At 43.4% G+C, this 21,170-nt stretch overlaps 1 protein-coding gene across 3 annotated transcripts in view; it reads left to right on the forward strand.

Annotated features, from left to right (window-relative positions):
- Positions 1-270: 270 nt before the first annotated feature.
- smarca2 (SWI/SNF related BAF chromatin remodeling complex subunit ATPase 2) overlaps positions 271-21,170 on the forward strand; it is a 32,862-nt gene continuing 11,962 nt past the window's right edge. For all 3 annotated transcript variants that reach the window (XR_004776457.2, XM_027028461.3, XM_081714116.1), the window contains exons 1-28: positions 271-377; positions 1,814-2,048; positions 2,176-2,305; positions 2,495-2,830; positions 3,730-3,828; positions 4,854-5,148; positions 6,554-6,680; positions 9,260-9,433; positions 9,573-9,746; positions 9,888-10,058; positions 10,293-10,343; positions 11,890-12,020; positions 12,350-12,407; positions 12,619-12,719; positions 13,006-13,153; positions 14,191-14,354; positions 15,288-15,354; positions 15,454-15,564; positions 16,101-16,343; positions 16,510-16,623; positions 16,759-16,866; positions 16,963-17,049; positions 17,181-17,227; positions 17,412-17,578; positions 17,897-18,060; positions 18,529-18,756; positions 20,475-20,552; positions 20,669-20,887. Coding sequence is in view for 2 of the 3 variants with exons in the window: in XM_027028461.3 (XP_026884262.3) it covers positions 1,821-2,048; positions 2,176-2,305; positions 2,495-2,830; positions 3,730-3,828; positions 4,854-5,148; positions 6,554-6,680; positions 9,260-9,433; positions 9,573-9,746; positions 9,888-10,058; positions 10,293-10,343; positions 11,890-12,020; positions 12,350-12,407; positions 12,619-12,719; positions 13,006-13,153; positions 14,191-14,354; positions 15,288-15,354; positions 15,454-15,564; positions 16,101-16,343; positions 16,510-16,623; positions 16,759-16,866; positions 16,963-17,049; positions 17,181-17,227; positions 17,412-17,578; positions 17,897-18,060; positions 18,529-18,756; positions 20,475-20,552; positions 20,669-20,887 (4,020 nt within the window). In the remaining variant the exon portion in view is untranslated. The remainder of the gene's footprint in view (positions 378-1,813; positions 2,049-2,175; positions 2,306-2,494; positions 2,831-3,729; positions 3,829-4,853; positions 5,149-6,553; positions 6,681-9,259; positions 9,434-9,572; positions 9,747-9,887; positions 10,059-10,292; positions 10,344-11,889; positions 12,021-12,349; positions 12,408-12,618; positions 12,720-13,005; positions 13,154-14,190; positions 14,355-15,287; positions 15,355-15,453; positions 15,565-16,100; positions 16,344-16,509; positions 16,624-16,758; positions 16,867-16,962; positions 17,050-17,180; positions 17,228-17,411; positions 17,579-17,896; positions 18,061-18,528; positions 18,757-20,474; positions 20,553-20,668; positions 20,888-21,170) is intronic.

Consider the following 21,170-nt stretch of genomic DNA (forward strand, 5'->3'; position numbering starts at 1 on the left):
AAAAGACAGTCCAACAGCAATTCAAAATTTCAGCCAAATCCACGAGCGCCGGAAACACAAATCAGACAGATAGCAAGTAATACACTTTATATCAGACTTCTAGCACGTTCGGCGAAGCATAACGAAAGTAACTATAAAAATGATAACACCCACCCCCAAGTATAGAAACGTTGAAATTGATCTACTCTTTGACCAATCATCTAACAAATACGCCAGCGTTTCCTGTCCTCTCAACAAATCAGAAGACGAAACACTCACAAAAAATGCAAAGGAATATGTCAGCAAAACAGAGGGGGAGGGGATCGACTAATGGCAGTCATATTTTTGAAGGCGAAATAATGCACTAGGTCCTAATATTGATTTCTGTCTCTCGAAAGGTAACTGAGTCTTATACTGTTTGCTTTAAGAATGATAAAAGTATACATTCTCCAACGGTGGACGCAGTATTAATGTCGAGGAGAATTACGATGGTTCCATTATATAGGCAGCCAACTAGCATGCTATCATAGCTAACTTCACTATACAGGTGTAGCCCGGGGTTAGCTTGTTGCTAGCTAGCTTGTTGCTACTTCAAGCATTATGGGTAATGGCAATCTAGCTAGTTCGCTAGCTAGCGTTAGCTAACTGGTAAGCTATGCGTAGGTGGAACTTTGACATGAATTTAGGGTGATAAATTTATACAAACATTAAAGAGAAAGTTGTTTTTATAATAATTCCAGTTATAAGTGCACGTAGTGCCTGCGCTATATATTTAGAGACCGCCGCCGCAGCAACGTTTTCGGAACTTTGGACAGATTTAATCAAACTGCAATGGCGTGCGTTAAGTTTCGAGGGGGTAGACTGTCATGACTGGGTCGGGAAGCCATGATCCAGTCAGCGCAACTATCCAAAAAATAAAACCCCGCTTATCTCAGCTGCATTTTTCTTTTATTGTTACTACTAATAAAGCTGATGAATAGTGCTGTAAATAAATAAACAAAAACATCGTACGTGTTTACTGATCACAAAGTTTTCGTAATCTTCTTTGTCGTTTAATTACATTAAAAGCTTGGCCTGTACGGTCAACCCTCTGGGAAAATGCATACAAGCTGTCTAATTTTCCAGACAGAATCTTTACTACTAAATGTATATGAAGCATTATTTTTATTTGCATTGTTTTCCTGCATTTAATTGGAACTTTGTGTTTATATATCATAGCTAACTTGCTGTATAGTTTTGTAATTGAAAAGCAACACCATTTGTGTAGAAACGTTGACTAATGCATAGCTACAGTTTGCTCATACCGCAAAAGTATATGCTTGTGGTAAAGTGAGGTCAGTCGAATCTAACTGATGAGACGAATGTTTCAAGTGTCAGTTCGTTCTGTTTGTTACATTGTTATGCAAATCATGTCACACTTTCTCAATCCATTTATACAAACTGGATTACGCTAGTTAGGCGGGGACATTTTTTTTTCTTCCTTGATAAATAAACTTGGACAAAACTCCAAGGGATAAAAATGCGCCAAAACAAAAAATGTAAACGTTACAATAGTAGACATATTCCATTGATATATTTTGGTTTTGATTTATGTGTGTTTGTTTGAATATGTATGTTTCATATACAAACACACACATTATATATATATATATATATATATATATATATATATATATATATATATATATATATATATATATATACACACATACACATTGCAGATATCACGACATAGCCATTTTATTTGATATCTCATGTTGATACATTGTTAATGTAGACAAACATCTTCCTGTAACTAAATGATTTTTTTCCTGTTCTATTTGCAATTTCCCAGCTAGTAGATGTCAACCCCAACTGATCCATCGGTCGGAATGTCCCATCCTGGTCCGTCCCCAGGTGCTGGCTTGTCTCCAGGGCCCATCCTGGGGCCCAGCCCTGGCCCAGGTCCGTCTCCAGGCTCTGTTCACAGCATGATGGGCCCTAGCCCAGGTCCTCCCAGTGTCCCCCACAGTATACAGAGCCAGGGTGCTGGAGACTATTCTCAGGAGAACATGCATCCCATGCACAAGGTACACAGAGCTCCACTGGTGAAAGACAGCCTATTTTATGGTTTTAACTTTTTCTATCTGTGTTTTTTTTTACAACGTATTAGTAAATGTTTTAATTCATTCTCTTCATTTTTGCCAAATCTGACAGCCCTTGGACGGAATGCATGAGAAGGGAATGGGAGAGGACATGCACTATGGTCAGATGAAAGGTGTTGGGATGAGATCTCTTCACAGTGGCATGGGTCCTCCACAGAGTCCAATGGATCAGCATAGCCAAGGTCTGTGTATATTGAATAGTTAAATGTTGTAGTACAAAAGAGTAATTTTAGGTTACAGGCAATTTTATTGCAATTTATTTTAAATGGTGTTATTTACAGTGCTTATCATTATTGATTACTGTAGTTTTCAATCACTTTTGTGCCTAAAGAGTCGTCTGTTCTTAAAGAGACGTCTGTTCTTTTTTCTAGGATACTTGTCCCCTCACCCTTCCCCGATGGGGCCTCTACCAGAACATGTACCGAGCCCCATGTCAGCAGGGGGACCTGCCACACCCCAGATGCCCCAGGCCCAGTCAGGCCCTATGATGCAGATGGACCCTCAGGGGATGGGACAACAGGGCCGTGGCCACTCTGCCTTCAGCCCTGTCCAGCTGCAGCAGCTCCGGGCACAGATCTTGGCTTACAAGATCCTGGGCAGGGGACAGCCTCTACCTGAAAACCTGCAACTGGCCGTGCAGGGCAAGAGGAGCCTTCCCACGATGCAGCAGCAGCCAGTCAACAGTGGCCCTTACAATAGGCCTCCAGGTGCGTGCTGGGATTTGTAGTATCATTACCAAACATGCTGGGGCATAAGAAGAATACATAAGAATACATTACCACTGTGTTCTTCTGTTTGCTATGACTGAATTAATTTTTTTCTTTGATTTCATTTTTAGCTTTTTAAAAATATATATACAGACCATTTAAAAATCTTACTACTATGAGTCAGTATCGGAGAGTTGTTGATTACATTTGAAAATATTTGACATGTCATAATTTTTTTCAGTCCACTTCATAGCAAGATTCATAGCAAATCAAGTGACTTTATAATAATACGTTTTAAACAAAAAAATGTTAAAGTGCTTAAATGTGGGTGTGTCAGAAATGCTGTTTGCTGTTTTCATGCACAGCAGCAGAGGCAATAATCTTGCGCAGAGCCATTTCAGTTAGATTGAATACATGATCAACAAATGTTATTTAGCTTGCTACTATCTTATCCAATCAGATTAACTCCTCTGATTTCCTTTAAGAGCTGAGCGTGTGCTGACCACACCGTGCAGTGATACAGTCGTCATGGCAACGAGCATGGTGGGCAGTGGTGCCAAAAGAAAAAATCACAGATTTATTAACCACAATGATAAAATAATTATTATGAATACCAACAACTGTTATGATGTATATATGCATATATTATTGTTTTTATTGCTGTTCTCTGTGATGAGAATAAAATTAATAGTTACATAATGTAAATATATTGATTAAATGTAGATTGATTATTTAAATTATATAATTTTCTATTCAAAATGACACACCAACTCTCTGAGTCACATTTAATAGTCACAATAAAATGCACGGAGTACAGAAGTGTTCTGGGATCTTTTCCTTTCAGCTCTAATATCTAATAGTAGTTGACCACGCCCTGTTTGTTTGTGCTGTTTTTGCAGGCATGCCGTTGCCCCATGGAGGACCTGTGTCTGGCCCGTGTCCTACTCCGGCCATGCAAACACATGCTCCAAGTGCTGGTCCGAAGCCATGGACCGAGGGTGTGTGGGCAGCTCTCTGATCTCAGAAGCAATTCCTCTGAGCCAGTGATCACCCCTCCACAGACACACACATAAATTCTCACTGTTTGCTAATGTGTAAAAGTTATCCCTGCTCTCGGATGTTTCAGAAAGGACCCATGGCCTTAAGAAATGTAGTGCTTGAAATTTCTTGTTCTTTACTTGCTTCCTCTGTAATATTAGTGGCATCTTGGTAAGCATGAGCCAACGTAGACAAAGAAAATTTCTTTGTTGTTTATCAGTTTGATCTGCACTGCAAATGGGAGAGAAATCAAACCTTTTAGTGAAGTTTGATTCTATGGTCAGTGAACCATTTGTGTGTATAGGAATACTTTGAATATTTGTCAAAATAAAAAAATCTAACCAGTCTTAGCCTCCCAGTGGATTGATCTAAAATTGGGTATTTCACAAAGATCATAATTCTATGTTTCTTAACAAGATTCCCAGAGTGTTTGAAAGAAAAACAGCCCCACTTCATTATAAATCCACAACCATCACAGGTTGCCTAAATGTTTTTGGCATATCAGACTGTAGTTCCAAAGTTTTCATGTTTAGCTCCAGATATCTGACTCCAAGCACTTTTTTTGAGGTTTGTTGACAGCAGAGGTTTTTTTTGAGAAGCTAGGTAAATTGTTTGGCATAGATGTGGTGTCTGTAGTTATAGAGCCTTGATAACCCCAGAATGCAACAGTCCTGCAGTTGTTCACCTGTGATCTTTGGAGAAAGCTTTGCTTCTGAGATTGTCTTTATCGCTGTCTGGTATGAAAGTTCTTTTTCCTTAGCCTTTTTGCTTATCTTTACCAATGGTGCCAAAGGTGGTATCATAATACTTAGCCCAGCCTCTAACCACTGTCCTGAAATGGGTAATACGAAATGTAGCAATAGAAATTTGTTTGGGTTATCGGTGATTTTAGAGCACCTGAACACAGTTCAGTGTACAGAAACCTTCAGTTATGTGTTAACCTTCACTTAACATCTCTTCACCAGAATCTCTGACTTCATTTCAGGTCAAGGCGCTGAGGCCCCCACTGGCCCCCAGAAGCTCCCAGTCCCTGCCCCAAGTGGCAGGCCCTCTCCCGTTCCTCTGCAGACCCCCACTGCCACCACCGCCCAGCCCACGCCCAGCACCTCCATTACCCCTCAGCCCCAACCCCCAGCCCAGCAACCACAGCCTCAGCAACAGCAGGGCCCTGGCCAGTCCTCCCTCATTATCCAGCTTCAGCAGAAACAGAACCGCATCACACCCATTCAGAAGCCACAGGGCCTGGACCCCGTGGAACTCCTGCAGGAGCGAGAGTACAGGTACACCTCATCAGCCATGCCACTACAGCCTTCACAGGCCTTGTTCAGTTATTTACTGCTCGTTAAAAATGTCTAACCTACCTTCTAACCTGTGACATAACCCGTCCATGCCGCTGCTACTCGTCGAGTCCTTGTTGCTAAGGCTGGAGGTTTGTCCTTGTTATTTAGGCTTGTTATGGAGGCTGCTTTTTTCTTGACTTTGTCCTGAATTTCAGCTAATAGTTAGAGGCACTTGTACTGGAGGGAACTCTTAACTTGGTTGTAATCGAAGCCTAAGTCTTTTTTCAAATGGGACAAAGCCGATTGGTTTTATACACATCAAATTTGGATGGGAGCTTTTAAACATCAGATGTTTTCAAGAACATGTTTTCACTCTGGTGGTCCTAAATGCCACAGATGCATATTAGCTCATCCCAGAAGAACCCTTCTTAAGATTGAGTGGTGTCTTAACATATGGATTAACTACACTAGTATTACTAATGTTTGGTGTTTATGGTCTTTTCCATAAAGCAGGTTTGCGTGGGAATGCTATTAAAAATGAAAACAAATGCAAAATAAAATATACAAATAAACAAGTTTATTAATGAGAAAAATTAATTAAAATCTTAATTGAATTTTAAAAAGGTGTTTTGACATATGTGACCGTGAACAAAAGTGCACACATTTTTAGGATCCTCCATTTTATGTGAGTGGGCAGTCGCTGTGGTGTCAGCGTTGTGTGTTGGGAGTGCCAGTGCCACAGTTCAGTGGAGTGCGTTATTCTGCCCGTCATGTGCTTCAGGTTCAAAACAGGGTTTGCAGTGACTGCTTTAGGAGGTGCGCAGCAGCCAACAAAAGGTTTTTATAATTGAGAAACCAGCAGACAATACAGACAATTGTTTTATAGAATAAAAAGAAGTATTGCTTAAAAACAGAGATGCAGGCCAAGCTCATAATCCAGTCCAATCAGACCTTGGTGATGTTAAACAAATATTATGGTCAATGATAGACTTCACCATAGGACAGGACCGATATAACAGTAATATATGTGGTATATGATAGAACCAGTACGGTTGTTGGGGTTGGTAAAATCACAAATTATATAAAAACAAAAACCACATTTATGAGGTATGACTTAAGAGGTTTTTTTTTTGTTGTTTTTTTTTTGAGACTTCGTGACTTGATGGCTTGATTATGCTTAAGGAGAGTATAAAAAGTAGAGTTGCATAAAAAAAACGAGATTGCATAACAACTAGAGCTGATGAAAACATTTGGGCATTTGTTCATGTTTAGCCTACAGAACACATTTCAGTTGATATGTTTGCTGATAGATTTTTGCACAGTAGTATGTCATGATGTGCAGTGTTAAATATAGCTCTAATCTGTCATTTTATCTAAGTCTCATTTTATGTATCCTTGCCATTAGGCTACAAGCCAGGATTGCCCACAGAATCCAGGAGCTGGAAAATTTGCCTGGTTCATTGCCACCTGACCTAAGAACTAAAGCAACAGTGGAGCTGAAGGCCTTGAGACTACTCAACTTCCAGCGCCAGGTAAAGTCTATTTTAAGTCTTAAAAAACCCCTGTTGTTTTGTTCTGATACTCCAACTGATGGCACATTCAAATGTTGAGTCGGGTATGCATTAGCTCACTAACCCACCATTACTACTGCACTGCATATCTTGCACATGAACAGCTAGTGAATGGCTTGTTAATTGGCCAGTGAGTTGAGTAAAGTGTGTTGGAACCAAAAGAAATGCACCAGAGGGATTCTCCGACCCTAGGCAGTGAATTGTGCCAAGTTGTCCATTAGGGGGTGCTCTTACTGCATTCTCAACTCTCAGGCATAGATAAAAGCTCAGTATACTAGGACGGTTTTAAAAGCAGCTGCTATCCCTTTATCTGAATGTATGTGAAACCACACAAGGAGTAAAAGATTAATGCACTACTTAATTTCTGTCATAAATTCATAAAATATATGGATGCACATATATGGGAAATCTAGGCTAATGCCGATAACCAATATTATATATATGTGTGTGTGTGTGTGTGTGTGTGTGCGTGTGCCAATGCCTTTATACATTTATAAGATACCCCTGATATTTCTGATATTACTGGATTAGATAGGATTATCCAAGATTACCCTTGGATTATATACAAATTTAACATTCCATTGCATAATGTTTTAGCTTTCAATCAACCGTATGCAAACAGACCTAAATTAAAGGTGTTTCCAGAAAAGAAATTATGTAACTGGTCTTTACATGAACTGGTAACAGCTTTAAGTGCTAAATATAAAAAATGTAAAGTTAATTAAAAAACAATGCATTATACAGTACACATTTCATCGGTATTTTTATTTAGCACAAGAGGAAGGTTAATCTTAACAAACAAGCATCTGTGCCTTGTCACATGTGTTCCTCTTCTCACTGATAACATAGCTGGTTGCAGTGAAAAACCTTTCACTGTTGACAACAGTGCACATGGCCAACAGGAACTTGTGCACTACTTTGGCAGAAGTAGGAAATCGACTTTTGTTGTTATTCCAGAACTGCAGCGGCCTTTGGTATTGGAGCTTCTGACAGGAATCCCTGCACCTAAGCAGTAATCACACATAGACAGGTTTAAGTTCATTGCCATTTTTCCTATTAAAACATGAAAAATACTTGATTACAAACGTGTACATTAAAAGGTAGACAGATATAAATATTTGCACCACCAAGAGCCACCAGGACTTGATTGGACTGGAAGTCTGCAAACATCCAGAAGGGGGAGCTCTTGCTCACATGTCGCTGCTGAACCCCAGCTTCTCTGGGGTTTCACATTATTTCCTCATTAATAAAATATTGCATTAACTTTACTTTTCAGTTGACTTTCTTTTGGGAATGTTGATGTGATATTTTATTAGTGTGGAAATTATGTACACATTTGAGTGTTTACCTCAGGTTTACCTGCATTCCTTCAGGTATGCATATCAAAGAGACAGCACATCTCACCACACAGCTTAGCTCTTTTCTCCTAGCCCAGGTCCTCTTGGATGGTGGTGGGGCGAAAGCTGGCTTGTGTTTGATAGTGTTTCAAATGGCCATCTCTGCTTGTCACAGTTACCTTCGAGACCCAGCACTGGAAGAAACCTGTTGCGCATGGTGGGCTGTAAGTATGGTGCATCATGGCTCAGGATGTTCTGACCATCATCAAAAACCTAATATCATCCACAACAGAGAGTGTCTGATAATCCAGAGTGATAAATTCTGCCCCCCTTTGCTGTAATAATTGTAGCTTTTGGGGTGTTTTTGTCAAACACTTTTGATATCTGAAGGAGCTAATCTAGTTTTGCTTGTGTACATGGAGCTGTGGGCGTCTCCTCGTTGACTGTCAGCTACTCTGTTAATTGTGCATGTGTTGCAGACTGCATGTTGTGTTTACTTTGTAAAACTTCCATGCTGTGGACACTTTAGCTGCACTGCTGTGGGACAGCCAGCGTCTCCTACACATGAAATGGTGCCCTTCCAACGTGTCATCAAATATCATTTTGAATATCGGGATATCATCAGTCAAATCTATGCATTGGCCTGATGCCAGTGATCTTTTTAAAAAGCAATTATCTGCCCATATGATTCTGATATCATTGTGCATCTGCAGTAGAATACCTTTATTTAGTACACAGGACAAAATGTTTGTGTGAAAGATATCTAGGTTACAGTTTTGAAATGTACTCTATGCAAGAACTGATATTTAAAACTGAACTGTGGACTTTCACTTACAGTCATAAACAAAAGTTTATATAGAGTTATCTGGATAATTATACTGATAGAAAGCATGTGAACCTCGATGACAGCATGCCCTTGAAAAGGGGGTCATTGGAATCAGGTCTGTTCAGGTCTGCGTATAACCTTCTCTGCCATACAAACAAAAAACGATCAGGTTTGGATATCTGCTACAAAGGTACAGCACTTTGTTTGGACAACCCATGTTATGTTTGGTAAAATTTTCAGTATTCATTGTTGAGTAAAATAAAATGATGTGTGGGATGATGATGATGGTCAGATCATATTTTCAGAGCCTGATGCTGTTGTCCTGACACTGTTTCTCTGGCGCTGTTGTCCTGACCCTGCTCTCTGGTGCTCCTTAGCTGCGGCAGGATGTGGTGGCCTGCATGCGCAGGGACACCACGTTGGAGACGGCCCTCAACTCCAAGGCCTATAAGCGTAGCAAGCGGCAGACGCTGCGCGAGGCTCGCATGACAGAGAAGCTGGAGAAGCAGCAGAAGATTGAGCAGGAGAGGAAACGCCGGCAGAAGCACCAGGTATGGCACACATGCAGACCTCCCTTGTGGTATCTTTACTGGGGCTTTGTCCGACATCGTTGTCCAAGGTGGAGAGGCAGAGTAGTCTTGGAAAAGTGCTCATTCATGTTCTAAATTTTTTCCTTTTCATTTTTCCCAGGAATATCTTAACAGCATCCTTCAGCATGCTAAGGACTTCAAGGAATACCACAGGTCAATCTCTGGAAAGATTCAGAAGCTGTCCAAGGCAGTTGCAACCTGGCATACCAACACAGAGAGGGAGCAAAAGAAGGAAACTGAGAGGATCGAGAAAGAGAGAATGAGGAGGCTAATGGTATGTTGGTTTGGATCTTCTTCAAAGCACTGTTTTTAAGGAACATACAAAGAACATCATAAGAGATGTAACATCTAAGAGACATCTTCAGAGCCTTAAAAGGAGTCTAAAAAGTAACGATGTGTGTTTGTTCTGGTGTAGGCTGAAGATGAAGAGGGCTACAGGAAGCTCATTGACCAGAAGAAAGACAAGCGTCTGGCTTACCTGCTGCAGCAGACTGATGAGTATGTAGCCAACCTCACCACTCTGGTCTATGAGCACAAGGCAGCCCAGGCTGCCAAGGAGAAGAAGAAGAGGAGAAAGAAGAAGAAGGTGAGTGGTAGGATGATTTTTTGAGCATTAAAACTTTATAAAAATGTTAAAGCTTTATCAAATCTTAATCATTATGGACCAGTTTCCTAGACCCTGATCTAAAGTCTAAACCAAAGAATTTCCAATGATGATTCTTAATCTAGGTCTAGGAAACTTTGTAGAACTGTGTTACTTTATAGTTCTAAATGAAACACTCTCATATATGTCTTTTTTGCCTGTCAATGAACTCTTTAGAAGGAAGATGGAGACACTGAAGGGCTTGGGGCAATTGGACCTGATGGAGAGGTGAGTCTAAAAATAGTTAAGACCATGCAGTGGTAGCATTAGGAAACCTGCTAATGAATTAGCGTCCCTCACCGGCAGTTGTTAGGAGCATCAGCGGTGGTTGCTGTACAAGTCATGGTCCTCTGTGGATTTAATCCCATAGTTGGACAGTATTAGCAATTGTAGCATCAGCTACTTTTGCCATGCAACACATAGTTTACCTAGCTACATTACTTTGAAGGCTTTAACATTTCTGAGCTACATCACACACTTGCACACAGCCTTGACTTGCCATTACATACTTATTGTATATAGCCCTGACTCATCTGGACACTAGGAGGGGAAATTGTTACAATGCTCTTTGTTGACTACCGCTCAGCATTTAATACTGTAATCCCCTCCATACTTACCACCAAGTTAGAGGACCTGGGACTAAACCTATCTGTATGTGAGTGGATCTTCAACTTTGTGACAGGCAGATCACAAGCACTGTTGGTGTGCAGACATGTCTCATCCTCCCTCACCCTTTGCACTAGAGCTCCACAGAGTTGTGTGCTTAGCCCCCTGCAGTACTAATGGTACACATATGTGTGGCCACTTTCAACTCTACCATTATTGTCAGGTTTGCTGATGACACTGTTGGGATGGGCCTAATTGGGAGTAGGTGAAGCACCTAGAGAACTGGTGTGAGGAGAACCATCTCCTGAATGTCAGCAAGACAAAGGAGTAGATAGTGGACTTCAGCAACAGCAGAAACAGCAGATGATCTACCACCCCCTCAGGATCAACGGTACCCCAGTGCAGCAAGAGGACAGTTTCTAGTATCTTGGTGTCTACATCACATAGGGCTTATCATGGCCCTGCCACATCAAAACCCTGGTGAAGAAGGCCCACCAGTGGCTTTACCCCCTTAGATGCTTTAAAGACGTTAAACTGCCTTCCACGGTGCTAAAGAACTTTTACTCTTGCACCCTTGAGAGGGTCCTGAAGGGAAGCGTTACAGCCTGGTTTGGGAACAGCACCAAGCAGAGGGTGGTGCGATCAGCTGAGCGCAACATCCAAATGGAGCTCCCAGACCTGCAGTCTGGCCACAGCAAGCGGTGATGGACTAAAGCCAAGAAGAGAGTGAAAGACCTCAGCCATCCCAACAATGGACTCTTCTCTCTTTTGCGGTCAGGGAAATATTTCCGCTCCCTGAAGGCCAACACAGATAGAATGAGGAGGAGCCTATTTCCTCAGACCATTTGGGCCCACACACTGAATATGCACTGTGTTTATTATATGCACACATCTACTTATATTTTTAACTTTCTTTTATATATTTCTATATTTTTTATATTGTCATATTCTTCTCCTTTTGTGTCTTATTCTTTCTACTGTATATTGTGTATATTTTGTTTTTACCTGGTGATGGATAAGCATACAAGTATAACAAGCATTTCCCTACATGTACTGTTTATGTGTGTGTGACAAAACTTGCTTTGATTTGATTTTTTTTTTTGCATCACATGAAGTTTGGCTAGTTACATTTTAAAGTAGCTTGCCCCAATGCTGTTTCCTCCTGCAGCCCATAGATGAGAGCAGTCAGATGAGCGAGCTCCCAGTCAAGGTCATTCAGACAGAGACGGGGAAGGTGCTTCAGGGCACGGACGCCCCCAAGTCCAGCCAGCTGGAGGCCTGGCTTGAGATGAATCCTGGGTGAGATGTTTCCACTCCACCAACCCCTCCCTTTTCCACTCCCCCCTGCATTATGTGTCATAGGGTTGGCAGTCTGATTCAGAAATCAGAGGTACATGTCTATATGATTTGTGAGGAATAACTGAATCTGATTCCACATTTATTTATTGATTTCCTATTCAATTCTAGTCATATACATACAGTTTATTTCAGACTGTAAAAAAAAGTTAAAAAGTGGGAAGATTAGAAAATTTAGTGTTGGAAGGGTAAGAACCAGATACGTTGTCACGCCTGGATAAATACGTAAATGTTCAAGCACTTACCTGTGGCCTAAACCCTCCCGATGACAGCTACGAAGTGGCACCGCGATCAGACAGTGAAGAAAGCGGCTCTGAGTTTGAAGAAGAGGTGAGCATCGACCCAATACCGCTGCCACCCCAACCCTCCCGTGAAGTCTGAACTTTGATAACCGCACGCATATGCCACTGTTTTTTTGTTTGTTACCTCACAACACCACCCATTAGCCACCTCTTAACATCTTTCATTTGAGCCAGCTGGCTTTGTTCCTTTTGGAGCTGGAGGAACGGGCTGACATTAATTCACCTCCTTGCCTTCCCAGGATGAAGAGGAGGTGGTCTCCCGAGCCGAATCGGAAGAAAAGAAAATCATCGATCCCAACAGTGACGAGGTTTCTGAAAAGGCTGCCAAGCACATCATAGAGTACGTGGCCTATTTTTGCATCAAAGATAAGATCTCTCAGGTCACCCGGGGGCGACGGTATCTTAACAACTGCCCTTTTTACCCTTATTTTTCTCTTCACATTTTCCAATTTTTGTTTCCAAGTTTTGTTAAGTGAGCCAGTTTATTGCATAACCTATCTGTTGCCTACAGATTGACCAATGAAATGAGTGCATAATGTAATCTAGACTAATCTTAAACTGCACAATTCTGACCCCTCAGAGGGGACAGGACATGAGCTCGTGCTTCCTTGCCTTGCCCTCTGTAGGTCAGCCAAGCAGGATGTAGACGATGAGTACAGCGTCCAGGCAGGACAGACCAGCTTGCAGTCCTACTACGGAGTAGCCCACGCTGTCACTGAGAAAGTGGAAAAGCAGTCGTCCCTCCTAGTCAATGGGACGCTCAAGCAGTACCAGGTGAAGATCTACTAAAAAGCTTTGCTCCAGTAGTTCAGATGTTGGCAAGGTCATGGATTCGATTCCTGGGTAGTACATGTTCTGCCGTGCCGATAAAAACGTAAGCCATTCTTGGAGGGGGTGTCTGCCAAATGCTGAAACCGGCGCAGTTGTCTCACTCTTTACAAAAGAGGAGTAGGAGCATTTCCACTGCATATTTCTTCTGTGACTACTTCTAAGCTTTACTGCTACCTCCAATACTTCTGCAACTGGTTGTGGCTTTTACTGGGTTGTTTTACATGCATCAGCATGACTGTTGGGGTGAGGTTGCATCCACCACGCAAAACCATGCGGCTAACTGTGGCCATGTAGTCAACCTGACCACCGATGAAGGTTTAGAGGATGGCCGAAATAGCACATGGTAACACATGTACACCTAGGATATAAGAATACTATCAAATTAAAACATTTCCAATAGTTTCCGATTATCATGTGAACCCATGTATGTAATGCAAGTGTTTACACTTTTTGCAAACACGGAAGCCACTTCTGGTCTTAAAGGATTGTAAGTTGCTTTGGATAAAAGCGTCAGCTAAATGCCGTAAATGTAAATGTAAAGGATGGTGAGCCTGTGAAATTCCGAACACTACTTATTCCTGAAATTCTAATTTTAGTGATATTTTACCAGTCTTAAAGGGAAAAAAAACTACAGAGAAGAAAATACAGAGAAATGAACATCTGGTAGTCAGTCTGTGATGCACTAAAAGTCTAGGTTTTGGTTTATCTGCCAATATAAGGATAATGATTTTGCTCAGATATATTTCTGATTGCCGTTTTTGGATTTGTAGGGATTCTGGGATTTAAGGGTCTCTGCGAGGATTACTAGGGTTTTGAAATGAAAGGAAAAAGTATATGATTCCACAACAATTGTGGAACAACCCATTCAACATTAAAGGTTAATCTTGCAAAATGCTTGTTTCTCACTTTTCTACAGCGTTGATGTGCGTTTTCCTCAGTGTTAGGAAAAAAAGTAACACCTGTCCTCTCTCACCGGTTAGATTCAGGGACTGGAGTGGATGGTGTCCCTGTACAACAACAACCTGAATGGCATCCTGGCTGACGAGATGGGTCTGGGCAAGACCATCCAGACCATCGCCCTCATCACCTACCTGATGGAACTGAAGAGGCTGAATGGCCCTTATCTGATCATCGTGCCGCTCTCGTGAGTCCCACGCTGACGTGCACAGTGCGCCTGGCTAAGACACAGAGGAGCTTAAAGTAAGATTATGTGGAACATAATGAAGAGCTGAGGTCACCAATAAGGATTTGACTGGTCCATTAGGTATTAACGCAGTGTTAAACACAGTGCTGGCAGCTGAAGATCAATTATTCCAATGAGTTAAAACAAGCCATGAATGCTAAGAGGATGCTATGAAAGAAATTTTATCTACAGTGGGCTGTAGTTTGATGAGCAGCTATAATATGATGTAGATTAAATGTTGTAGGCAGCATGTTGGATCAGTTAAGCATAATTGATTTGATCCTGAAGCTTACTTTACGAGGCTATACATCTGTGTTTTATTATTGCATGCTTTGTTTTTGTTTTTTTACATAGTCACTATATTCAATTCCAAGTTAAAATAATTTCCATTTAATACAATTTTTTTTAAGTTTCAAAATCGTTCTCAAAAGGAACACTATAGTCATTCCGAAGCGCAGCTGTATGAAGTTGCGAAGAGTATCATCGCTTGAGTGCTCCCGTCATGAGATTAACAAAGTTTTCTTAGTCTCGAGTGGAAGCCCGCCATCAAAATGGATTTGCTTAGCCTTTTCACCCGGCTCACTGGCTGTCCCCTGCTAGAACACCGGGGGACTCACTGTTTCTGTGCGGCATGAGCTGCGAGGAGCCGGAATGATGAAAGTCAGAAATAGGCTCTCAGTATGATGCATGGCAAAACAAGCGGAGACTCAGCCCAGTGGCCCCATGATTGATCTGCCTGGAGGCCTTAGCCCCATTCTGAGCTGTCTCTCCCTTCCCACCAGTCTTCATTAATTTGGACCCCCCATCAGGCCGGGAAGATGGCTTCTTTCACACACTCATCGAGTGAAGTTTCCCTTAAATTGATGATATCGATTTTTCTTCCCTTTGTCGTAGGACTTTGTCCAACTGGGTTTATGAACTTGACAAGTGGGCACCATCCATTGGTAAAATTGCTTACAAGGTCAGAATCAATTTTACATTCTTTGTGGGTGAGGGGAAACATTAAACAACACAGTGTTTGGCGGACAAATGACGGCGTGTTTGGGTTTGCCGGTCCCAGGGCACACCGTCCATGCGCAGGTCTCTGGTGGCGCCGTTGCGCAGCGGGAAATTCAACGTGCTGCTCACCACTTACGAGTACATCATCAAAGACAAGCACATCCTCGCCAAGGTGAGAGTCGCCCGGATGCCCAGTACGGAGCCCAGACAAATCCAAATCTTCCCAAGTTCCTTTTTTGGATTTTTAGGTTTTTAACGGTTTTTGTTTTAAGGAAATAAGCTTTGTCATGTACAATTATGCAAACAATAGCAATATGGCCCTTTTATATTTATCGCCGCAATGATATTTAGCAGTAGTGAGAAGAGTATAAATGAAAGTTATAAAGATAAATATAGGTTAAATTCAGGACGAATATTTTAGAACTATAAATAAAAGTGCAATTTAATCAGTCATTGTCTCATTTTCATAATGAAATGTGGATAAGCTATAAAGTAGTCCATCTTATTTATGAATATACCAAGAATCATTGGTGATAAAACCTTACCACTGTTTGCGTCCGTAAAAACGTTTCATTGACCAGAAGAAAGACAAGCGCCTGGCTTCAGCCCAAACGCATAGCAGAAATCATAGGGCCCTAGGGGTAATGAGAATGATAATGAGCAACGGGCATGATAACGAGCCCCTGCTTGTCTCTTGCTCCGTCTCAGATCCGCTGGAAGTACATGATTGTGGATGAAGGGCACCGCATGAAGAACCACCACTGCAAGCTGACGCAGGTGCTGAACACGCACTACGTGGCGCCGCGCAGGCTGCTGCTCACTGGCACGCCCCTGCAGAACAAGCTGCCCGAACTGTGGGCCCTGCTCAACTTCCTGCTGCCCACCATCTTCAAGAGCTGCAGCACCTTCGAGCAGTGGTTCAACGCCCCCTTCGCCATGACTGGGGAGAGGGTGAGACGCGCCCCTTGGGCTTCCGGCGTCTCGGCTTAAAGACCGGTGTGATGAGCCAAGCGAGTTTGTGAACAGTGTTTCTAACATTTGAGTGTTAGAGAAGAAACTGAACACGAAACTGAGGGTCGCATAGACTCGCGCTCATGTCCCTGGTGGGATTTTACAGGTGGATCTGAATGAGGAGGAGACCATCCTGATCATCCGCCGTCTTCACAAGGTGCTCCGCCCCTTCTTGCTGCGCAGACTGAAGAAGGAGGTGGAGTCTCAGCTGCCTGAGAAGGTGATGCATGAATAGATTTGCGTCATATTCATTTGACCCACATGTTGGGCCCTCAGTTCGTTTAACTGACCTCCATCCATTTCAAGAAGCATTACACTTGCTAGCATTTCCTTATATATCCCTTTTGCGTTGCAGGTGGAGTATGTGATCAAATGCGACATGTCTGCTATCCAGAAGGTCCTTTACAGACACATGCAAGGCAAAGGCATCCTGCTTACGGATGGCTCAGAGAAAGACAAGAAGGTAAAGGGAGAACGAGAGGGGCAGATGGGTGAGCTTTGCTTCATTCTGGTTGCCGCATGGACAAGATGAAGCTTATTTCTCCTTAATTCTACACAGGGAAAAGGTGGAGCAAAGACCCTGATGAACACCATCATGCAGCTGAAGAAGATCTGCAATCACCCTTACATGTTCCAACACATCGAGGTGGGCGCCAGCTAGCAGACAATAAAGGGCCCTTGTAGTCCACCGGTCAAACGACAAGTGTGTTTTAAATGTCTCAGTTTTGGCAGGTCCGGTCAACTGCACATACTCTTGTTTTATGTCTCCAATTTTAGGAGTCATTTGCTGAGCACTTGGGCTACCCAAATGGCATTATCCAGGGGTGAGCAGTCTTTAAATTAAACCAACCCTTGCGTAACTTTGAAAATGTCCAAATAGGATTAGTTATGACCCGATTTGTACGTTTATCACAAAAAGCCTCGTACCTCCAGCTTTATGCTTTGGGCACTTGTGCTGAAGGGAGGGATTTAGCTACTGGGAAATGTTTCTTTCTGCTCTTACCTTAGGCCTGACCTGTACCGTGCTTCAGGGAAGTTTGAGCTCCTGGACCGAATCCTGCCAAAGCTGCAGTCCACCCGTCACCGAGTCTTGCTCTTTTGTCAGATGACATCCCTGATGACCATCATGGAGGACTACTTTGCCTACCGCAATTTTCTGTACCTGCGACTAGATGGTGAGCCACGTGTTTGTGTTTTCCGTGTCCTCCGCCACACATGTGCTACAAGAATAAGCTTGGCTAGCTTCCAAGCGGGATTCGCAATGAAGAACTGCCAAGGAACGGTGACGAACATGCCCACTGTTCTTTAGTAGGTGTTTGTTCTTTACCCATTTCACCACACAACAAAAACGCCAGAAAGCAACAAGCATTCCTTCTGCGTGTGGCAACAAAGGAAGAAAGTGGTCTACCTCTCCGCGAGCAGTGTCCCAGATGTGTCCCGTAGATCATTCAGCCAGCAAAAATGTCTCGGTTGTTTCCGCAATTGTCTCGCAGGCACGACCAAGTCAGAGGACCGTGCCACGCTGCTGAAGAAGTTTAACGAGGAAGGCTCGCAGTACTTCATCTTCCTCCTAAGCACCAGGGCGGGTGGCCTGGGCCTCAACCTGCAGGCCGCAGACACCGTCGTCATCTTCGACAGTGACTGGAACCCCCACCAGGTTCGGCTCTGACAGTGATTAGAGAGAAAAAGACACTGAACGCTGCGGCAGTGTCAATGAGAGGCCTGGAGGTGACACGACCTCATTTGTTCTTTGCAGTTTCAGCATCTTGATGGCATCTTTCACTAGACATCTCTGACCAATTACTTATTCTATATTAAAAAAAAACATCGTCTCATTCTGTAATATTGAGATTCTTCTTCCAGCATGCTGACGTACAAAAAGTTCATATCGGCTGCTTTTCCTGGAAAAAATCAGCAATGAGCAGGCCTCCCACCCAGCAATTAATGCATTATAGTTATTAATGCATTAACTCCTCCTCCATAATGATTAATGTGTTAAACCTTCTTCCTAGTGATTAATGTGTTAACTCCTCTCCATACTATTAAAGCAGTCAAATCCCCCCCCACCCAGCAATTAATGTGTTAGTGTGTCATTGTAACCAGAGTTCACCATCCCCATCTCCAGGACCTGCAGGCCCAGGACCGTGCCCACCGCATCGGGCAGCAGAACGAGGTGCGCGTTCTACGTTTGTGCACGGTGAACAGCGTGGAGGAGAAGATCCTGGCTGCTGCCAAGTACAAGCTCAATGTGGACCAGAAGGTCATCCAGGCGGGCATGTTCGACCAGAAGTCGTCCAGCCACGAGCGGCGTGCCTTCCTGCAGGCCATCCTGGAGCACGAGGAGCAGAACGAGGTGAGTCTGCAGCAGCTGGCACCTCCTACTAGCACCTCAGACCCCAGTGCTGCCACCGATAAACATGCTTTGTCACAGTTTAAACTGTGGCCCAAGTGACCTTGAGTGCCACTCTGCACATATGAGTCACGCAAACATATCTTGATGACCTGCCAAAGAGATCTTTGCTTCTCTTTGGCGGACAGCTGTCGCGGGTCACAGCCACTAGCAGCCGTGCCCAGCAGCACTCCGAGTCTTCGCACAGTCACATTTTGGCACTGATGCGCTTTCGCGCTGTCACTTGCTTAAATTCGAAGAGCTGCTAACTTTGTACCCTTAGAATGAACTGAGGTGCTACTGTGTTGCATCTTACTGCCTGTGTGTTGGGTGGCGACAGCTCAAAACTCAGAGCACCAGTGCTGTAGGGGCTGGTTTAGACCCAGTACTGTAGATATTAAGTGCAGATATCTTGCAGATATATATTTTTTTACACGTTGTGTCAGCCCAGGTCTCATGAGGAAGTAGTTTAGACAGTAGATTGTAATCAAGCTGTCATAGCGAAGACAGGATCGAGTCTGCAGATTCAACACAACACCGCCTGATTTCAGTAATGATTCTACTAATGACTACACCTCCATAACAGAGAATACCACCTAATTAGCTACGCCAGCATGCAGGGCTGGGATGAGCACCAAAGACACTCTCCTACCACAGCTATAAGCACATCTGCCATAGAATTAGAGCCTGAGACGTGCTGTTCCACCAGTTGCCGTCTCCGTACTCTCTCCATCATAATTTAAACTAATAACTGTTTGATAGACAGGTCTGCCACCACTGCCAAACACTGACAGCACGAGTGTCTCATCGTCTGTGCAGCATTATGTTGGGAGCCAGCATAAACAATTGTGTCACCATGACAACATAAATAATTTAGTTTTTTTTCTCCCCCCAGTTTTTTTTCCCATTTGTGTTCCGATTATCCAGCAGGGTGCGCTGCCGTTGTAGGCGATGCGTAACGGAAGCATGCAGGTATTGCTACTATAATGTACTGTAGAGTGTGCTCATTAGACATAGGAGCCACATCCATCGCGTCTCCCTTGAGCCGGTCAGAGCGGCCTGACCTGGCCAGCCGGGCTTGCCCCCGGAGCTCACCCCCTGCAGCAGAGCGCTCGGCAACACATCCATGACACACTGCAGGCAAGCAGTGCACAGCCGTGACTCAGCTGGCTGTCGTCTGGTCGACTGCTGTTGGACGAATGGAGGCACGGTGGAAAGACGTACTGTTTCTGTTTGAATGGGCTAACGGCGGCTAAACGGGGGTCATATTTGTACCTACCAGGGGATGTCACTGTCAGCTCTCATGTTATTCATTACCGAACGTTTGCCCATTGATTTTAAGTATGGGTCACAATTGTGTAAGGCTCTGTCTCACTAGTTCAAGCACAATTAGACTGTCACCTTTAAAATGAAAAGACAGTGGCAATAGTGAGTTAAAGGGACGTGCTATCATTACGTCTCCGCTGGTAAGCGGAGTTAGAGGTAAGTTAGAGAGAATGCTGCACGCTGACATAAATGTGTTATTTTTCATTTGTGTCAAAAGTGTAAATATTGTAGGTTTTTTTATTTTGAATTTATTATTGATTGCTTTGGTTTCATTTTCTATTATTTATTTGTTTTAATTGTCTCTATTTACATGCTTGTGTGTGTATTTGCTTTCGTGTGTATGATTCTAATGTCAGGAAGAAGACGAAGTGCCAGACGATGAGACTCTAAATCAAATGATTGCCCGCAACGAGGAGGAGTTTGAACTTTTTATGGTGGGTACTACGTGGCCGTAAGACCCCCCCTTATGCTCACATCATTGGTTTAATGATGGTTTGGCTGAGTTTCTGAGACATGCAAGGACACGGTCTTGTCCCCTCCCCTCTTCTAGCGCATGGACCTAGACCGGCGCCGCGAGGACGCACGCAACCCGAAGCGCCGCCCACGCCTGATGGAGGAGGATGAGCTGCCGGCCTGGATCATCAAAGACGACGCCGAGGTGGAGCGGCTCACCTGCGAGGAAGAGGAGGAGAAGATCTTTGGCCGTGGCTCCCGCCACCGCCGCGACGTGGACTACAGCGACACGCTGACGGAGAAACAGTGGCTGCGGGTCAGTTGCCCATGCGGTTGTGCTTTTACCCGACACCGTCATGCTTTTACCCAGCCTAATTCACTTTCCACATGCAGCTGGTTGCCACGGCGCCAGTTTGTCCTGGCTACAGACAGCCCCTGACTCAGTGCGTAGCTTGTATAGCTTAGTGTAGCATTTGATTGAATTCCTTAAGTGGAACAAATGCAATGTTCAGAATATTTTTCAACCTCATTGTTTCTATGTGCCAAGGGCAGTGGAGAGGGGCTACAAAGTATCAGCTTGACTGCACTTCACACACCAT

The sequence above is a fragment of the Electrophorus electricus genome, chromosome 5 (assembly GCF_041902795.1).
Source record: "Electrophorus electricus isolate QZ-2024a chromosome 5, ASM4190279v1, whole genome shotgun sequence".
In the NCBI taxonomy this organism is placed as follows: domain Eukaryota; kingdom Metazoa; phylum Chordata; class Actinopteri; order Gymnotiformes; family Gymnotidae; genus Electrophorus; species Electrophorus electricus.